This window comes from Stenella coeruleoalba (genome assembly GCF_951394435.1).
Source record: "Stenella coeruleoalba genome assembly, chromosome: 2".
Lineage (NCBI taxonomy): Eukaryota > Metazoa > Chordata > Mammalia > Artiodactyla > Delphinidae > Stenella > Stenella coeruleoalba.
In genome coordinates this window covers 142,108,946-142,128,560 of record NC_137147.1, presented here as the reverse complement: position 1 = coordinate 142,128,560, position 19,615 = coordinate 142,108,946, and the positions used below count along the sequence as shown (strand labels likewise).

At 41.4% G+C, this 19,615-nt stretch overlaps 1 protein-coding gene across 1 annotated transcript in view; it reads right to left on the bottom strand.

Annotated features, from left to right (window-relative positions):
• The window catches only part of CLPX (caseinolytic mitochondrial matrix peptidase chaperone subunit X), a 37,742-nt gene extending 29,274 nt beyond the window's left edge, over positions 1-8,468 (bottom strand). The window contains exons 1-2 of the mRNA XM_079915169.1: positions 8,148-8,468; positions 901-1,061 (exon numbers count right to left, since the gene is read on the bottom strand). Coding sequence (XP_079771295.1) covers positions 901-1,061; positions 8,148-8,226 — 240 coding nt within the window. The 5' untranslated portion in view covers positions 8,227-8,468. The remainder of the gene's footprint in view (positions 1-900; positions 1,062-8,147) is intronic.
• Positions 8,469-19,615: the final 11,147 nt, after the last annotated feature.

Sequence of the window (19,615 nt, the reverse complement as noted above, 5' to 3'; positions counted from 1 at the left end):
TTATTGGAGTATAATTCCTTTAGAATGTTGTGTTAGTTTCTGCTGTACAATGAAATGAATCAGTTATATATATACATATACCCCCTCCCTCTTGGACCTCCCTCCCACCCTCCTCCATCTCACCCATCTAGGTGGTCACAGAACACTGAGCTGAGCTTCCTGTGCTTTACAGAATGTTCCCACTAGCTATCTATTTTATGCATAGTAGTGTATATACGTCAATCCTAATCTCCCAATTCGTCCCTCCCTCCTCTTCCCGGCCTGCGTCCACATGTCCGTTCTCTACGCCTTAATGAAGCTTCTTTACTGCTTTGGGGTGTTAGAAATTTCAGCTACTGCTTACTAAGTGCAATGCTTATCAAACTATTTTATGGCTCAGACCGATAACACAAAATAAAAACATGTAGGGACTTCCCTGGTGGCACAGTGGTTAGAATCCGCCTGCCAACGCAGGGGATACGGGTTCAATCCCTGGTCCAGGAAGATCCCACGTGCCGTGGAGCAACTAAGCCCGTGTGCCACAAGTTCGGATGCACTCTAGAGCCCAACTACTGAGCCCACAAGCCACAACTACTGAAGCCCGTACAACTAGTGCCTGTGCTCCGCAACAAGAGAAGCCACCGCAATGAGAAGCTCACGCACCGCAAACAAAAGTAGCCCCCACTTGCTGCAACCAGAGAAAGCCCACGCGCAGCAACAAAGACGCAATGCAGCCAAAAAATAAATAAGTAAATAAATTTATTTTTTTTAAATATGTAAAATTCTTCAGATCATTTTATATATTTCACATTTCCTACAGAAAACATACAAACCAATGAAATACAGAGTAGTAGTATTATATTTAATTGTTTAAATGAGGGAACTCAAATATGTGTATAGATGCCAATAAAGATAAAATACCTTATTTCCATCTCCAGAGCCATCTTTACTCATCCCATCTTTTGAAGCAAAGTATGCTGGTGTTTCTGTAAAGGCTCTAAAAGGAGCTCTTCGTAGAAGCTGAGTTTCAAAGGTCCCAAGCCTTCCTAAAACTGGTATATGAATGCGACCACAAGAAATACCTGAAAATACAATGAAATTTAGTCTACACATCAAATATTAACACACCTTCAATAAGTCCCCTGGGGACAAAAATCCCTCAAGCATAAAGGAGGTTGAAAAAGCTATAGTCTTCACAGCAGTAGTACAAACCGGTGACACCATCTTCAAAAACTGGCCCGACCTGTGCTTTGGAAGTAAGGAAAGACCACCCAGGTCATAACAATGAATGGCTCTTTCAAAGTGTGAAAAATAAGCAGTTCAACATCTGCCTCACCTGTAGGGGAAAAAGGCCATTTATGTCCTATATTCTTATACTTCTTATACTATTTCTACCAATGAGAATAAACAATTGACATGAACTCATCTGTCTCTTTGGTTATATGGGGGTAATATCTGCAACAATGGCAACAAATTTCAAATGTTCTTTTAAAAGTTATGTGCTATTCATTAAATCATGTTTTAATAAAATATTTCAATCCTATAGAAAAGAGAAATATATTTCAATAAAAAAATATTGTGTAACCACCATCCAGCTTTCAAACATTTTAACCTTTTGCCATATTTGAAGTTAATTCTTAAAAAAGACATAGGTTAATCACTGACTTATTTGGCAAACTTTTTCTGTAAAAGACGAGGATAGTAAGTATTTTCAGCTTTGTGGGCCATATATGTAGTCTCAATCTCATTAATTCTCCCTGTAACATGAAAGCAAGTTTAAACAATATGTAAACACATGGGTGTGGCTGGATTTGTTCCATGGGGCCACTGTTTGCTGACTCCTGCTTTTTTCCATATAAATACGAAACAGGCCTCCGAATAAATTATAGTCAATGGCAAAAGAGCCATACTCCCATAAGGCAGCATTTCCCAAGCTGGTCTTTAAAAGACTGTTCCCTACACAAGAAAACTGAATGGTCATACAATAGGTTAAACAAAATTCCATAGACTTCAGTACACTAGAGCTATTCAGAATCTTGCATAAGCTATAATGTACATTAATGAATCCCCAAAAAGGAAGTTTCCCAGCAGAGTGCTATTAGGAGGTAATAAACAACCAAGGGGTTAACACTTAGATAAATTTAAGAAACTGATTTTCCCTCCCTCATTTTATTCCCTGCAAAATTCACAACTCAGGACTTAAATTTTCATTCCCACACCTGTTAGGGCTTTTAAAAGATCATGCACACATGTATATATTGTATCCAAATGCAAAAACTGGTTTAAAATTATGTAGGGCTTCCCTGGTGGCACAGTGGTTGAGAGTCTGCCTGCCGATGCAGGGGACGCGGGTTTGTGCCCCGGTCTGGGAAGATCCCACATGCCGCGGAGCGGCTGGGCCCGTGAGCCATGGTCGCTGAGCCTGCGCGTCCGAAGCTTGTGCTCCCCAAAGGGAGAGGCCACAACAGTGAGAGGCCCGTGTACCGCAAAAAAAAAAAAAATTATGTACATCAAACAATTCAAAACCAAATGCTTAATTATATAACTCTTTTTTTAACGACTCCCATTTTCCAACACAATTTTGTACACTGTTAGAACTAGTTTCTTTACTGTTAGAACTAGTTTCTTTACTTATCACCATAGGCCATCTCCAGTTACACGAAGTACTAAAATGAACCCACCAAACTACTCAGGAAAGATACAAGTAAGAGGAAACAAATTTTCTCATTTCTATATAAATTCACAAAGAACACCAAAAAAGGATTATGACATCCCAGTCCCTAACCCAAAGAGTGTAAAATTTTGCTTAACACTATTAAGCTTGACTATTAATAAGGAAAAAAAAAAACCAACTACATTTGATGTTTTCCTTCTAAGAAACATCTTCAAAAGACATTTCAAATTTTCTCTGTAACATTTCCATTTTCTGCAGTAAATTATGTTAGCTATTACTCTCTCATTAGAATGAGATCTAAGGTAGTTTATGAAATTTAAGCTAAACATTAATGTTTTTCCAAGGACATAATATGACTTAAAGACTATGTCAATCTAAAAAGCAAGTCTAGAAAAAGTCATGGAGGAGAGGGATAGATGAAATCAAGAATGCAGAAAGTTGAATGCACCTTGACGCTGGGTGACAGGTATTTTGGGGTTCAGTGTTCTATTTTGTGTGTGCTTGAAAACATCCATTATAAGTTAATATGAAAGGTAGCATAATACAGTAATTTATTATAATCTATGTAACAAGGGTAACTTTTTTATTGAACCTTTATGATGTATTCACAAAGAAAACTACAATTGTAACAAGCTTTATGTGAGGCTATTTGTACTTGGATGTTTAGATCCAAACAGCCCTGAAGTATCAGATAGAGTGTATTATTTCCCACTTACAATACATCTTTTAAAATAGTATTTAACAATTTACAATATCTAGTATTATTAGAAAATAAGCTGAAAGGAAATTATCTTTGGGAATTTAAGAGAGATAAAAATTATGAACATGATCCTTTTAAAATCTACTTGAATAGAAAGAAAAAGTGTCCTTCACCTTAAATAATTTATCAAGTAACATATGAAACCAAGGCAACCATACAGTCACCACAGAAAATACTATCTGAGAAACATGTTCATATCATTTAAAAATCTAAATTTAAGAATTTCTTTGCTGGCCCTGATGGTATGGTACTGGAGAGCTGTTTTAATATTTTACTGATATAATCTAAGGGCTACACCAACAAGACGCTGTAAATACTAAACCTCTGGGTCTCAAACTTGGGCATGCATTAGAATCACCTGGAGAACTTGTTAAACCACAGGCTGGAGGGGATTCTCCCTGGTTCTGATTCAGAAGGTATGAGGTGGGACCCAAGAATGCATTTCTAACAAGTTCCCAGATGATGCTGATGCTGCTGGTTTGAGGACCCCACTTTTTAAAACCACTGTACAAAACGATTTAAATGATCAGTCATTCACCAATCATATAAAATCCTCACAGAAATTATTGCAGCAACCCAATCAGTTTTTAACCCTTTTTTGTGCCCTCTGGCAGTCTGGTAAAGCCTATTCAGAATGTTTTTAAATGTACAGAATAAAATACATAACAAAGGAAACCAATTATCCTCAAGTAGTTATCAAAATATTTTTAAAATATTCTTTTTTTAACATCTTTATTGGAGTATAATTGCTTTACAATGGTGTGTTAGTTTCTGCTTTATAACAAAGTGAATCAGTTATACATATACATATGTCCCCTTATCTCTTCCCTCTTGCATCTCCCTCCCTCCCACCCCTCTAGGTGGTCACAAAGCAGGAGCTGATCTCCCAGTGCTGTGCGGCTGCTTCCCACTAGCTATCTATTTTACATTTGGTAGTGTATATATGTCCATGCCACTCTCTCACTTTGTCCCAGCTTACCCTCCCCCCCCCCCATATCCTCAAGTCCATTCCCTAGTAGGTCAGTGTCTTTATTCCCGTTTTGCCCCTAGGTTCTTCATGACCACTTTTTTTTTTTTAGATTCCATATATACGTGTTAGCATACGGTATTTGTTTTTCTCTTTAAAAATATTCTTCTTAACTAACAAAATTAAATAAGATCTAACAGCTTTTAATGTAACTACCATGATTTCAAAGTAGTGGAAAGTATAAACAATATTTTGAAATACGAGTAATGTAATGTGATATGAAAATATCTGTGTTTGATTGGTGACAAATCCACAGGTATTGCTAATACTACTGTGGTTTGCTGCCTACATTCGTAATTGAAGGAAATGCTATATTTCACTCAGATTAGTGAAAATAAAGTTCAAATAACCTCTGAATTCTATCCCTGGGCCCTTTGGAAGCCTGTGAACCCAGGTGAAAAACCCCTAAAAGCCAAAAAGGGAAGTATTTATGGGAAGTATATTTCGAAAGAGTACTTGGCAGCAATGACAGAAGACAGTCAAGTTAAACTCCTTACAAAACTCTGTCATAAGGATAAAGCTTTGAGTTTCAGAGCAGTTTTTTTTTAAAAATATATATTAGAATAAGGCACAATGATTTTAGGGCTATTAAGAACTTGGAGGGTAATTTATTCAATTTCTAAATACTTGACTTCCTATATTCAATCTTGAACTAAGCATTCTCCAAAAACATACAAATGATTCAGCTTAAAAGATTAACCGATCTTTAATTTGCATTTTAGAAATAGAGCAAAAGAACTAATTAAAATTTAAAACTATATTTGTAGTGACAATATTTTAAGTGTATAACAACTGATGAAACGGCAAATTAAGTTAAATGCTCTCTTGAACACCAGTCCTCTAACCTCCAACACAAATTGGAAACAAAATTCAACAAAAACTCGCAAACAATGCTGGCAACTTAGTAGATGCTTATTGCTTTTAATAATCTCAAATTTTTATTTTATGCCCAAGTTATTACTTCAGGAATACTGCATACTTCTTAATAAAGAAAAATAACATCACTCCTATGATAGCTTTCCTCAAGTTTAAAAACGTTTGATAGGTTTTCACTAAAACTACTAGTCTGCTGGTCTGAAGATGAACATGCCCAAGAAAAGAGAAATGTTGATTAGGAAATAGTGTGCTATTGTAGAAATAAAGATGCTCTATCATTTACTCACTTTGTCATATTAATTTGTATTGGATTTAACTACGAGAGGGGGAGGGGGGAGGGGGGAGAGAGGGAGAGAGAGAGAGAGAGAGAGAGAGAATTAAAATATAGCTAAAAAAAATTATGGATGCCCACCAACATGTTTGAGCATCTTCAAATCTTCATTTACACCCTCATGAGGTGACACCCTGAGTTACACAGAAGCACACAATTCTCACAGCCAAATTCAAACCAAGTACTGTCACTCAGAATTTTTTAAATGGAATCAAACATTTCTGAATGCATATATTTAGAATGCAAACTGTTATATATGCAAAGTACATTTGAAAAAATATACATCAATATTGAAAACACCAGCAATTCAAGTAGAAAAAATATTTTAAAATTTTACTTTACTATAGGTTTCATATTCAAAGAGAATAGTGAAGAAAAACACATTAAATTGGATACACATAGCCCAACAGGAAAAGAAAACAGATCCAGTGTCTAGTATGACAATTTATCAAATTAATTTTTCAAACTACCGTTTAAAATTTTTAAAGTCTAACATGACAGATAAACCAATAGAAATAGAGAATAGCACTGTACTTCAGAGGAGCTCTGAAATCTCCCCTTTTATTCTTAATTCATTGTACAAATTTCCTGTTAGAAGACTATATTGATGAAACTATTTTTATTTGTTTAAATTATGTTGCTGAAATTCTTAACTCTGTACATAAGAATAATAAAGTAGCTAAAGTTCAACTGTGATTTTTCTATCTTTCACCTCTCTTCCTCTTTCCAAGAATTCTAAATAAAAATAACCCTCTTCAAGGTTTTTCAGGCCTTAAAAAAATACATCTTTATATTCTTGTAGACTTATGTATACTTTTAGAGTTTCTACCATGGAAAACAAACATTTTATGTAAATCCATTTGCTGTTTCATTGTCATATAAAAATATTAAATTCTATAATGATATTGGGTAATGTCTCATATTTTAGATTTAATTTACTCCTTTACAGTGAAAATTATAGTTTGGTATTTCTGAAAACCTCTAGTAAACTTGTATTAACTGAGAAACAAATAGATAATTCCTAAATAAGTCATTAGTTTTTGCTGATTTACCTAATGATAGATTTAATTTTGAAAGATGTTGTTTTGAAAAGAAAAATAAACAAATAGCTGCACACTTTCTATAACTCACAGTTTTCAGGGACAATTGATAGAGACAAAGAATGTTGTCAAAGAAGCCTTCCCTGCCCACGAAGAACACATACCTTATACAGGCCCAGAAACAATATTATTCTTTGTCTATTCCTCTAAACTCGAAGATGAGGACTTATTCACCCTTCCATCTCCAGCACCAAAGCAGGGCCTGACACATAGCAGGCCCTCAACAAATTTGTCAAATAAATGAATTTAAATATCTGTCAATTTCGAGTGTTTGCAACTCATATTCCTGGAATAGGGATGTCTACTTGTTCAGGATTAACAGTGTCCTGGGACTAAATTCACTCCTTTACATTTATGTACCATTTTACAAAATGCTTCTGCCCACACAACCTCATTGAATCCTTCTGTGAAATAAACTGTCGGAAAATAAATATTTAGTAAACTGTAAGAATTTTACAATGAAGCTAAAAATTCGGAAAAGGGAGCTGTTTTTTTCTAATCCAAAGATCATAAGCTGATAATCCAAAGCAAAACGAATCTGTCTAGAAGTTAGTGATTATAACAGGATCTAGACTCTTTGTCTGCTATTCATAGATTTAGGGAAGAGAAAAATGGTTTCTTTTCCGGAATCTCTTGGCTGGGGTTGCCACTCTTTCACAGCTCCTGATAAACAGAAAGGACAGGTAAACAAGCGCCACCCTTAAAAAACTACTTGGGGCTGTCAAGTTAGGAAATCCGGCAAACGACTGACTCCCTGAGACACCTAAGCCCTTCAAAAACAATTTCTGTGGGAATTTCCATCTCTTCGGGCGCTTTGCTGCGGCCCCCGAAAAGTAGTGCGAGTCAGCTTTACGTTCCGGTGTGAGCGGCCGCACAACGACTGTGACACCGCGGCCCCTGCGCGGCCTGCGCCCGGGACGGCCCGCTCGGCGCCCCGCGGCCCCGGGGGGACCCCAACAGTGGCGGCTCCTCATCCGGGCCCTTCCCGCGGCCCACGACAGGCCCAAGGGGAACCCGGCCGGGCTCCGGAAGAGGAGCCGCAGCCAGGGGAGGCGGCAGTCACCTGCGGAGTGGGGTCTGGGGACACTTTTTAACCAACGGAGCACTGCGTGCCTCTTTCAGGGTTTCTGCGAAGCGACCACATTCTGGCCCCAAAGTCAGAGGGCCTGAAAGCGGGAGGGTGGGGGAGCCAGAGGGTTTCACTTCAAATGTGAGAACCAGCTGCTCCAGAGGTTGGCAGAGACCCATGCCACGGAGAAAGGGGGGGTTGCCAAGCGAAGCGCCGAGCACCTCCTCACATCCTCGGGGTGGGGGAGGCCTCTCGCCCTCCCCAGGGTCCCCGCCGCCCCCGGCCAGGCCACTGCTGGGTCAAGAGCTCAGGTGCGGGACTACTTCGTTACCTCTTGGCGCGGAGGCGAACGAGGAGCTGATGAGCCGCGCAGCTGTGGCGCCGCAAGTACAAGCGCCGCAGCCTGACATCTCCGCGGGGCCTAGGCTGGGGCTTCGCCCCCTGCCGCCCTCCGGGTCTCAGCAGCCGACTGCTACTCGCGGGGTTCGCTGGCTTGGCTCCGAACTCTCCTGTCGATTCTAGGCCCACTGCAGATATCACCCCCCCGGCAGCAATGCCTTTGCACTCTTCGTGCCCCACTGCCGTCTACTGAATAGACACCTAACATGCCCCCCCCACGTTCTCCTCCCCCCGCACCCTCCCCGCCTATCGGGCCCAGGGGGGCTTGCGCGCGCCTGCGTCCTAGGCCTAGGGAGGGGGGCGTGGGCACGAGCGGCGCGTGCGTGAGACACAAACGTAGGCGAGGGGAAGGGGGCGGTGACCTGGGCGCCAATGAGCACGCTACGGCAGAAGGCCGATTTACCCCCGCCCCCACCAAATGAAGAACTACAAGTCCCGACCCACAATTCTTCCGGAAAGTCCCTTTATCCTAGCGTTGAAAAGTTTGCGATTGTAGCGGAGAGATGCATGCCGGGAGTTGTAGTTCCAGCTCGTAACCGTAAACTGGTCATTTTCTACTGGTGTCTGGGAAGGTCAAAGTGAGACCCGTGGCTTATCCGGTCGCAGGAGGAGTCTTGAAAGCGGCCGATTCTATAAGAATCGATAAGTTCCTCCCCTCGGGGGTTCCCCATCCTGTGTTCCTTATCTTTTCCTTATCTTTGCTTTCCTGACTTGCGACCTGGAAGTGGCGGTATTTTTTACGAAGTTCCTCAAGCAACAGCTGTTGGATGACAACTCTCTTTCCTTGTTTTTTCAAGCCTAGTGGTGATGACTCTTCAGGTCGTTACTAGTCCCTGGGTGCTTTACAATCCTTTGTCCGTTCCCTTAAACCTGATCACACCCTGGTAAATAGTTACTTCAAGAATCTCTCTTCTGTTACTCTTAGGCCTCTGTTTGGCTGGTTCCTCTCTGGATATCTAAAGCAGATCAGGGCTTTCCTGGTGGCGCAGTGGTTAAGAATCCACCTGCCAATGCAGGGGACACGGGTTCATGCCCTAGGCCGGGAAGATCCCACATGCTGCAGAGCAACTAAGCCCGTGCACCACAACTACTGAGCCTGCACTCTAGAGCCTGCGAGCCACAACTACTGAAGCCTAGAGACCCATGCTCCGCAACAAGAGAAGCCACCGCAATGAGAAGCCCGCGCATGGCAGCGAAGAGTAGCCCCTGCTTGCCACAACTAGAGGAAGCCCACAACGAAGACCCAACACAGCCAAAAATAAATAAATTTGAAATAAATAAAGTGGATCAACCAGCTAGCTGACAAAGTACAGGATGGTGACAAATGAATCATACTCTTTTCAATCTGGGTTGGCACCAGAGAGAGTATTTACTTTGTATATAAGATTCTCATAAACTCCAAAGCCCAGAGAAATTGCCAAGTGAGCTTGGATACCTTCAGTTCTGAGCTGGCGGAGGAGGGGGTGGGGACGGAGGGGATGGGGGGACGACGACACGCAAGCCAGAGTTAGTTATTTAGCCCTCTTCAGTCTGGGATCAGAGAAATGTGGCTTCTAGTTCCCTGGGTCTGGCCGTGAGAAGGGGCATTGGCCTTGGCCTTGGCCCAGACCACACAGGTTTTTTGTCTCTCTGGGTGCTGACTCCTGGTACTCCTCCAGCTTAAAGTGACAGAGACCAGAAGGGAGCCCAGGTCTTAACTCAGCTGCCTTCATGAATAGAATTTTGAGAGAATAGAGACTCTAAAATTCCTACAATCCAGTGTTTTCAAACTGTGTTCCTAGAATCCCTCAGAAGCCAAAGCTCTTTGGTGGGGATGAGGGGACTAAGAGAGTGAACCTCCCCAAATCCTCCTCCAAGCCACCTCCAAAGTCAGTCAGAGCAGCTCTGGTTTTATCTGTTTCATTTATTGCGGTTTCGTTTGAAAAAATAGTCATGGGACTTCCCTGGCAGTCCAGTGGGTAAGACTCCACTCTCCCAATGCAGGGGGCCTGGGTTCAATCCCTGGTCCAGGAACTAGATCCCACATGCATGCCACAGCTAAGAGTCCACATGCCACAGCTAAGAAGTCCAAGCCCGCATGCCACAACTAAAAGATGCCACAACGAAGATCCAGCGTGCTGCAACTAAGACCCGGCGCAGACTAAATAAATAAATAAACAAACACACATAAATTTTTTTTTAAAAGAGAAAATATAGTTGTTCTGCTTTAAAACAATGTTTGAAAACCACTGATTCTAGGACAAACTTCTTGTAGCGGTAAGCTAAGCAGGTCACGTGGACTCTTAACACCCAATTTAAATTTGTTTCATTCCACCCCACCTTCTATTTCAATTATATACACATTTTCTTCTTCTTATAGAAATTAAGAAGTTGGTTGCTAAAATCTATAGATTGCTATATAGCAAGCTGAATAAAAGCACTTTATTTTAGGCTTATCTGGGGGCACCCCATGAAGCCTTCCTTTTCTCTGTCCATTCTAAAAACTTGACTTACTCAGTCAACAAATATTTATTGAGTACCAATTACATGCCAGGCACTGAGGAAATCGCATTGAACAAAACAAAAAAGTTTCTCTCATGGAGCTTCTATTCTAGTGGGGAAAGATAAGACAGTAGGTAAAACAAAAATATGTGCCACTGGTATGATGACATAGGAATATCTTTATATTGTTTCATAATATATTCTTTCATTCCAAGGACAACTGAGTATTCAATTTTATTTATGGGCCGATGTTTTGTGTATTTAGCCTGTATTCCCAACTGTACTATGAGTCTTTGAAGGCAGGTATTTCATTATAAACGTGGGCTGAATACACAGTAGAAATTCAGTAAATACTTGATTAAGTACTTATCTTCCAACTACATTAGCTTGGCAGAAAGCTGAGATGGTGTCTTCAGAAAATCTGACATAAAATCAGAGCAAATTATAATTGACAAAGAAGTGTTAATAGACACAAATTTATACAATGGTTGATCCAACTGATTGAGTGTCCCAGAAGGAATTCTCAGGAGATGCCTGATTAGCAGAGTGTAGACTTTGTCCTAGAAAGTACAAAACAAAGGGAGGTGTACAAAACTCAGTTTAACTTTTTCTCAAATGTGAGCAAAGGTCATGTGGCTTTGGCATCAGACTGGTCATGGTTTCATCACACAGGCAACATGAATTTGGTAGTTACAGTGCATCACCCCCAAACTATGCTCTGTGGGTCAGAATGTACCTGGATTATTAGGATCAGCACCCAACAAGCCTGTATTGGGACCCTAACTTTGTGCTAGGCTCTTTGATGGTATAAATCTTACAGTGTTATTCAAATTGGGGAACTTATACCATGGGGATATACCAAGACTTCTATTTGGTACTTGGTATGTTGCGTCTTCGTTGCTGCACACGGGCTTTCTCTAGTTGCGAGCAGGGGCTACTCTTCCTTGCGGTGCGCGGGCTCCTCATTGCGGCGGCTTCTCTTGTTGTGGAGCACGGGCTCTGGGCACGCGGGCTTCAGTAGTTGCAGCACGCGGGCTCAGTAGCTGTGGCTCGCGGGCTCTAGAGCACAGGCTCGGTAGTTGTGGCACATGGGCTTAGTTGCTCCACAGCATATGGGATCTTGCTGGACCAGGGCTCGAACCCGTCTCCTACACTGGCAGGCGGATTCTTAGCCACTGCACCACCAGGGAAGGTTCTGATAAAATAGTCTGGAGTGGGGCTCAGGAATCCATTTTTATTACTAGAATCAGGAAATGCTAAGTTTTATTTGCCGAAATGAATAAGGTGTGTTCTCTGTGGTGGTAGAAGCCTGTGTCTTTATTTCTCAAGGCCTCTATTTTAGGCTTCCTCTATTACCACCACTTTCTCCCTCAGTAAATCACTGCCCAGCCTTGGTACTGTAGGGAGACCAAGGATTCTACAAGAAGATGCTCACCGTCCTCCTGGGTCTGTCCTTGAGTGGGGGGTGGTGACCTAAGATGGCACAAGGTTCCCCATCCCCAACCGTGTCCTCAGCTAGAGGAATGTCCTTCATCCTGATGTTCAGGGAGATGGTCAGCAGATGGCACTAACTCACCATGGCTTCCCTCTTTGAATCCATGGTAGAGGGGTTGTAGGATGAGGAGAAGTGTTCTTAAAGCTAATGCATTGGAACTTTTGGTGTACCAGATCTTGAGGACAGTGCTAGGAATGCTTGTTTAGTATTTTCTAAAGGGCACAGATGTCAGGGGTAGAAGGAATGCTGTGTGTCTACTAGCTGGGTCACTCACCAGCTGTGTGACTTCTGACAAGTTACTTAACTTCATAAGCCTGTTTTTCCAACTATAAATCGGGGTGCTCCTGACCCCCTAGGGTTAATGTAAATAAAAGATTCTGAGTCGTAGTATACAGTAGGCGCTTAATTTTTTTTTTCTGTGCAATGATGTAATTTATGGCTTTCCTTTTATGCCTGTAAAAAACTCCTTTTTAGTTACGCTTCCTGGCCAACTTGTTGACAACCTCACCCTATTCCTTTATACCTTAGCACTGTAAGGAGCTCACCTGATTTCAAATGCAAAATTGAAGAAGAGAGACGAAAGAGAGAGGATACAGACCCTTGGTTTATAAGTCCTTTACAATTTGCAATTAATTTGCCTTAGCCATAATATTAGATAATAAGAGATATTTATGCTTTGGTAACAGTTGTAATCATTTATTACTTGCAAGCATCCACTGGGCTGTGTGTGTAAAGTAGTACCCGTTGGTAAATTAGTCAATAAGAAGAAATGAAGAGAAAAGCTTCTGAGCCACCAAAATAGATGTTGCAAAGTTGGCAGTTCAAAGTTCATACACTTTGCTCATACCTGGGCCTTCAGAATCTCATTCTGTGTCTATTTACTCATTTCAAATACTGATTTGGTCATATGGATCTCCTTCCCAGAAGTGAGTAAATTAGAAAGGGGAGCGGTGCTAGAAGTGGGCATATTAACCACAGCCAAAGTGTTCTCTGAGAGCCTGACAAAAAAGGAGGAAACGGAGAAGTGGATGCAAGAACTCAGTAAGAAGACAGGGACTTCCCTGGTGGTCCAGTGGTTAAGACTCCGTGATCCCAATGCAGGGGGCCGGGGTTCCGATCCCTGATCAGGGAACTCGATCCCGCATGCCGCAAATAAAAAGATCCCACGTGCCACAACTAAGACCCGGCACAGCCAAATAAATTTTTTAAAAACTCAATAAAAAGACAGACTCACAGATGCAGAAAACAAAAAAACAAATCGGTCTTACCAGAAGGGGGAGGGGGTTGGAGGTAGGGAAGATAGGTGAAGGGGATTAAGAGGTACAAACCTCCATTTACTAATATATACTGTGTTCATACATTTGTTCAACTTATCCTTAAAATAGCCCCGTGAGGTACATATTATTTTCTCAAGTTTATAGTTGAGGAAACTGAAGCACACAGAGGTTAGATAATTTGTCCAAGATTACACTGCTTGTCCAAGATTACACTGCCAGTAAGTAAAAGAACCAATATTGAACCCAGGTAGCCTGGTTCTATAGCCATGCATTTAGCCACCGCACTATATTCCACAGGACTCACTATTAGATTGTCTTGGATGAAATACACTTTTTATTGCATTGTTGAGCTTTAAAAAAAGAAGAAAATTTTCCATGAACATGCATGCAAATTCTTATGTTACTACATAGGTTGAAAATTGTCATATAAATGTTCTAAAGAATCAAAAGTAAACTCAGGAATTGTTTTTAAAATGAGCACGCAATTGGAGGTTATCAAAAGTGACCAGAAGGGGGAGTTCCCTGGTGGACCAGTGGTAAAGAATCTGCCTTCCAATGCAGGGGATACAGGTTCAATCCCTGGTATGGAAACTAGGATCCCACATGCTGCAGGGCAGCTAGGCCCGCGCGCCACAACTACTGAGCTCATGCGCCTCAACTAGAGAGCCCGCATGCCGCAAACTACAGAGCCCACCTGCCCTGAAGCCTGCACGCCACAAGTAAAGAAGAGAAAAACCGCACGCCACAACTAGAGAGAAGCCCAGGCGCCACAATGAAAGATCCCGAGTGCCTCAACAAAGATCCCGAGTGACATAACGAAGACTCGATGCAGCCAAAAATAAATATAAATAAATAATAAATAAATCTTAAAAAAAAAAATAGTGACCAGAGGGGACTTCCCAGGCAGTCCAGTGGTTAAGACTCAGCACTTCCACTGAAGGTTCTTGGTCGGGGAACTAAGATCCCACATGCCACACGGTGCGGAAAAAAAAAAAAAAAGGGACCAGGTATTTTGAAAAAGAACCCCAACAACAAAAATTTGAGATTAAAAATATAATTGTTAAAATTATATGACTAAAATTGAATTAGTGTTTGTGTAGTGGCAAAACTGTCTTCAAGCATTAGGACAAAATTAAGACATTTTCAGATAATAAAAGCTGATAGAACAAAGTTGCAAGACTCACACTTCTTGGTTTCAAAACTTACTACAAAGCTGCAGTAATCAAGACAGAGTGGTACCGTCATAAGAATAGATATACCAAGCAATAGAATAGAATTGAGAGTCCAGAAATAAACCCTCACTTTTACAGCCAATTGATTTTCAATGAGTGCCAAGCCCAGTCAACGAGAAAGGAGAATCTTCACCAAATGATGCTGGGTCAACTGGATATCCACATACAAATGAAGTTGGATCTCTACCTATATACATATACATAAATTTACTCAAAATGAATCAAAGACCTAAATGCAAATGCTAAAATATAAAACTCTTAGAAGAGAATCTAGGTATAAGTTCATGACCTTGGATTAGGTAACAGTTTCTTAAATATGACACCAAAAACATAAGCAACCAAAAACAAATAAATTGGACGTTAGCAAAATTAAAATATTTTGTGCTTCAAAGGACACTATCAATAAAGTGAAAATACAACCAATAGAATGGGGAAAAATATATCTGCAAATCAAGTATGGATAAGGGCCTAGTATTGAGAATATATAAAGAACTCTTACAACTCAACAGTAAAAAGACAACACAGTTTTAAAAGGAGGTGCTATAGACTGAATGTCTGTGTCCTCCCAAAATTCATATGTTGAAACCTAATCCCCAGTGTGATGATATTAGGAGCTGGAGCATTTGGGAAGTGATTAGGTCATAAGGGTAGAGCCCTCATTAATGGGATTAGTGCCTTTATAAAATAGGCCCCAGAGAGCACTCTTGCCCTTTTGAACCAGGAAGTGGACCCTCACCAAACACCAAATATATCAGCACCTTCATCTTGGACTTCCCAACCTTCAGAACTACAAGAAATACATTTCTATTCTTTATAAGCCACTCAGTCTTTGATAGTATTGTTGTAGCAGCTCAAATAGATACGACAATGAGCAAAGAATTTGAATAGACATTTCTCCAGAGAAGATATACAAATGAGTATGTAAGTATATAAAATAAATAATAAGTAAAAAGAAATAAGTATGTAAAAAATGCTCAACAGGGCTTCCCTGGTGGCACAGTGGTTGAGAGTCCGCCTGCCGATGCAGGGGACACGGGTTCGTGCCCCGGTCCGGGAAGATCCCACATGCCGCAGAGCGGCTGGGCCCGTGAGCCATGGCCACTGAGCCTCCGCATCCGGAGCCTGTGCTCCGCAACGGGAGAGGCCACAACAGTGAGAGGCCCGCGTACCGCCAAAAAAAAAAGAAAAAGTAATGGCATATTGATACATGCTACAATATGGATGAACCTTGAAAACATGCTAAGTGAAAGAGACAAGTGCATATTGTTGGACTGCATTTATATGAAATGTCCAGAATAGGCTAATCCGTAAAGACAAAGTAGCTGCCAGGGCCTTGGGGGACGAGGGTCAGAGAGTGACTACTAATGAGTATGGGGTTTCTCTCTGGGATGAAAATATTCTGGAATTAGAAAGTGATGGTGTGAATATACTAAAATATACTAAAAGCCATTTAATTGTATACTTTAAAAAATTGCGAATTTTACAGTATGTGAATTAAATTTCAATTTAAAAAACCTGATAGTTCTACCCACAACAGATCTTCACTAAAATAATTCTAAAAGATATTCTTCAGGAAGAAGAAAAATGACTTTAAAAGCAAGATCTGAGGTGGTAAACATGCAAATAAATTTAAACAAACTGTATAAAATGATAAAATTTTTTTATAAAATAAATATTTTGAAGGGCAAATAAAAAGGAATTAAAATATTATTTGAGGGGCGAAGATACTGTTTAACTTTGATTTTGTTAAAATCAATATGTATAATAAAAATCAGGACTTCCCTGTTGGTGTAGTGGTTAAGAATCTGCCTGCCAATGCAGGGGACACGGGTTCAAGCTCTGGTCCAGGAAGATCCCACATGCCATGGAGCAACTAAGCCCGTGAGCCACAACTACTGAGCCCACGTACCACAACTACTGAAGCCTGCATGCCTAGAGCCTGTGCTCCGCAACAAGAGAAGCCACTGCAATGAGAAGCCTGTGCACCACAACAAAGACTCAACACAGCTAAAAATAAATAAATAAATTTATTTTAAAAAGAGAAAGCACTATGGGCTTCCCTGGTGGCGCAGTGGTTGGGAGTCCGCCTGCTGATGCAGGGGACGCAGGTTCGTGCCGCGGTCCGGGAAGATCCCACATGCCACAGAGCGGCTGGGCCCGTGGGCCATGGCCGCTGAGCCTGCGCGTCCGGAGCCTGTGCTCCGCAATGGGAGAGGCCACAGCAGCGAGAGGCCCGCGTAGCGCAAAAATAAAAAAAAAAAGAAAAAGAGAAGGCACTAAAAGAATAGAAAAGGTATAAAACTTCTAATACAATATGAGGAAATAAATGGAATAAGAAAAATATTACTCAATCCAAAAGCTGACAATAAAAGTGATTTTAAAAAAACCCCACCAGGTAAGATGGTAAAAAGAAGTCCATATATAACTGTAATCACCATATGTACTTACAAGACTCACAGTTAAAAGACATTGTTAGATTGAATAAAATAAACTAAAATCCAGCTATAATGCTGTTTACAAGAAACACATCTTTAAACAAGACACATAAGCTTAAAAGTAAAATGATAGAAAAGACATACTGAGCAAATACTAACCAAAAAGGGAGTTCGGAGCTATATTATTAGACAAAATAAACTTTAAGACAAAAAAAGCATTATAGGAACAAAGAACATAACTACATAAAAGATAAAAGATTCAACTCACAAGCATAGGGCTTCCCTGGTGGTGCAGTGGTTGAGAGTCCGCCTGCCGATGCAGGGGACGCGGGTTCGTGCCCCGGTCCGGGAAGATCCCACATGCTGTGGAGTGGCTGGGCCCGTGAGCCATGGCCGCTGAGCCTGCGTGTCCGGAGCCTGTGCTCCACAACGGGAGAGGCCACAACAGTGAGAGGCCCGCATAATGCAAAAAAAAAAAAAAAATTTTTTTTTTGATGCCAATACATAGTGGGTGCCAATACATAATAGGCATAGATGCCAATACATAATAGGCATCTATTAACATAGCCTCAAAATATGTAAAGCCAAAATTGAAGAATCACAGGGAGAAATTGACAAGCACATCATTTAGTGGATGATTTCAACACACTTCTCATTTATGGAACTAAATAATTAAAAAGTATAAGTCAATGGTCCTGTATGGAGACCTGCACCCAATGATTAGAGAATATACTTTTTTAAAAAATTGCACATAGAAACTACAAAAACTGACCAAGTACTAGGTCACGAAGTAACACACAACAGATTTCAAAGAACTGGTACCACACAGATCTCATTCGATGTATTTAAAGTCCCCTGATGTTTGGAAATGGAAAACTCTAAACTCCCAGTAAACCCACTGTTGGACTGCACCCTGCAGGCCTTGCAAGCCTTGTAGTAGCCCAGCCTCCAGGCCAAAGAGTTCGGAGACAGCCAGACATTAATGGTTTATTGGACAGGGGATCTTACATGTACGAAACAAAAGGTATGGGACTTCCCTGGTGGCGCAGAGGTTAGGAATCTGCCTGCCAATGCAGTATACACAGGTTCGATCCCTGGTCTGGGAAGATCCCACACACCGCGGAGCAACTAAGCCCATGCGCCACAACTACTGAGCCTGCGCTCTAAAGCCCACGAGCCACAACTACTGAGCCCATGTGCCACAACTACTGAAACTCACGCGCCTAGAGCCCCTGCTTGCCACATCCAGAGAAAGCCTGCGAGCAGCAACAAAGACCAAACGCAGCCAAAAATAAATAAATAAATTTATTAAAGAAACAAAACAAAAGGTCCTGGAGAGATGCTACTTGGGGGAGAAGTAAGCTGCCATTTATAGGGGGAATTGAAGTCAGGTTGGCTCATCAGTTACCAAGGAAACCAGTGGCTGGGGCAGGGGACAAGCATGTAGATAGTTACTAATTAAGTCCTATAATTAAGACAATTGGATGGTCATGTGAGTGAAGCAGGGCCTGGTTGAGCAGGGGATGTACAGAGACCAAGAGAACACCCATCTAGAATGGCCTGACCATACACCCACAGTGATCTGCTCACTGTCCCACTGAAAGTATTCACCTTTCAGGGGGTTCTCCCCAACTCTCCAAGATCCCTTTCCTCTGAGAATTGTGCCACGTCCCCAGCAACTATGACTGTATCATAGGACTGCCCTTTATACTCCACTCCCCACTATGGCCACAGTTGTTTGGACTAGAGGTACAGCCCCAATTCGAAATGAGACAATCAGAATCTCCAAGGAACCGGGGCTTAGGTCAGGGCTCTTCATTAGCTTTAAGAGATGGCCACCACTTCTATGAACCCTGGGGAGCAGAGAAAGCTGATCTGCAAAGAAACTAGGGGTTCCTACAGAGAGGAAAGACCACACAGTAAGAGGGAGAGACTGAAAATCAGACTGACTAGAGAGAGGGACTTAGAAAGAGAGACAGTCAGACAGACAGGTTGACAAATAAAGAATGTAGAACAAGACTGAGTTAAATTGAGAATGATGAAATAAAATTCATATTTCATGGCAAAACAAAATTTAAACAAATCTTTTTCTCTGCCTGTTTGGGTTTCTTCCCTCCCCTTTAGTGTGTATTGTACATCTGCATTAACCAGACCTCCTTACAAGATAACATTTCTTTTTCTTTTTGCCATGCCATGTGGCACGCAGGATCTCAGTTCCCTGACCAGGTGTTGAACCTGTGCCCCCTGCAGTGGAAGCACAGAGTCCTAACCACTGGACCACCAGGGAATTGCCTAACATTCCTTCCTAATCTTATAAAAGGTCACACCCCTTAGGAGATAACCTTCCTTCTTATTGCAGAGCATGGGCTCTAGGCATGCAGGCTTCAGTAGTTGTGGCACACAGGCTCAGTAGTTGTGGCACATGGGCTCTAGAGTGGAGGCTCAGTAGTTGTGGTGCATGGACTTAGTTGTTCCACGGC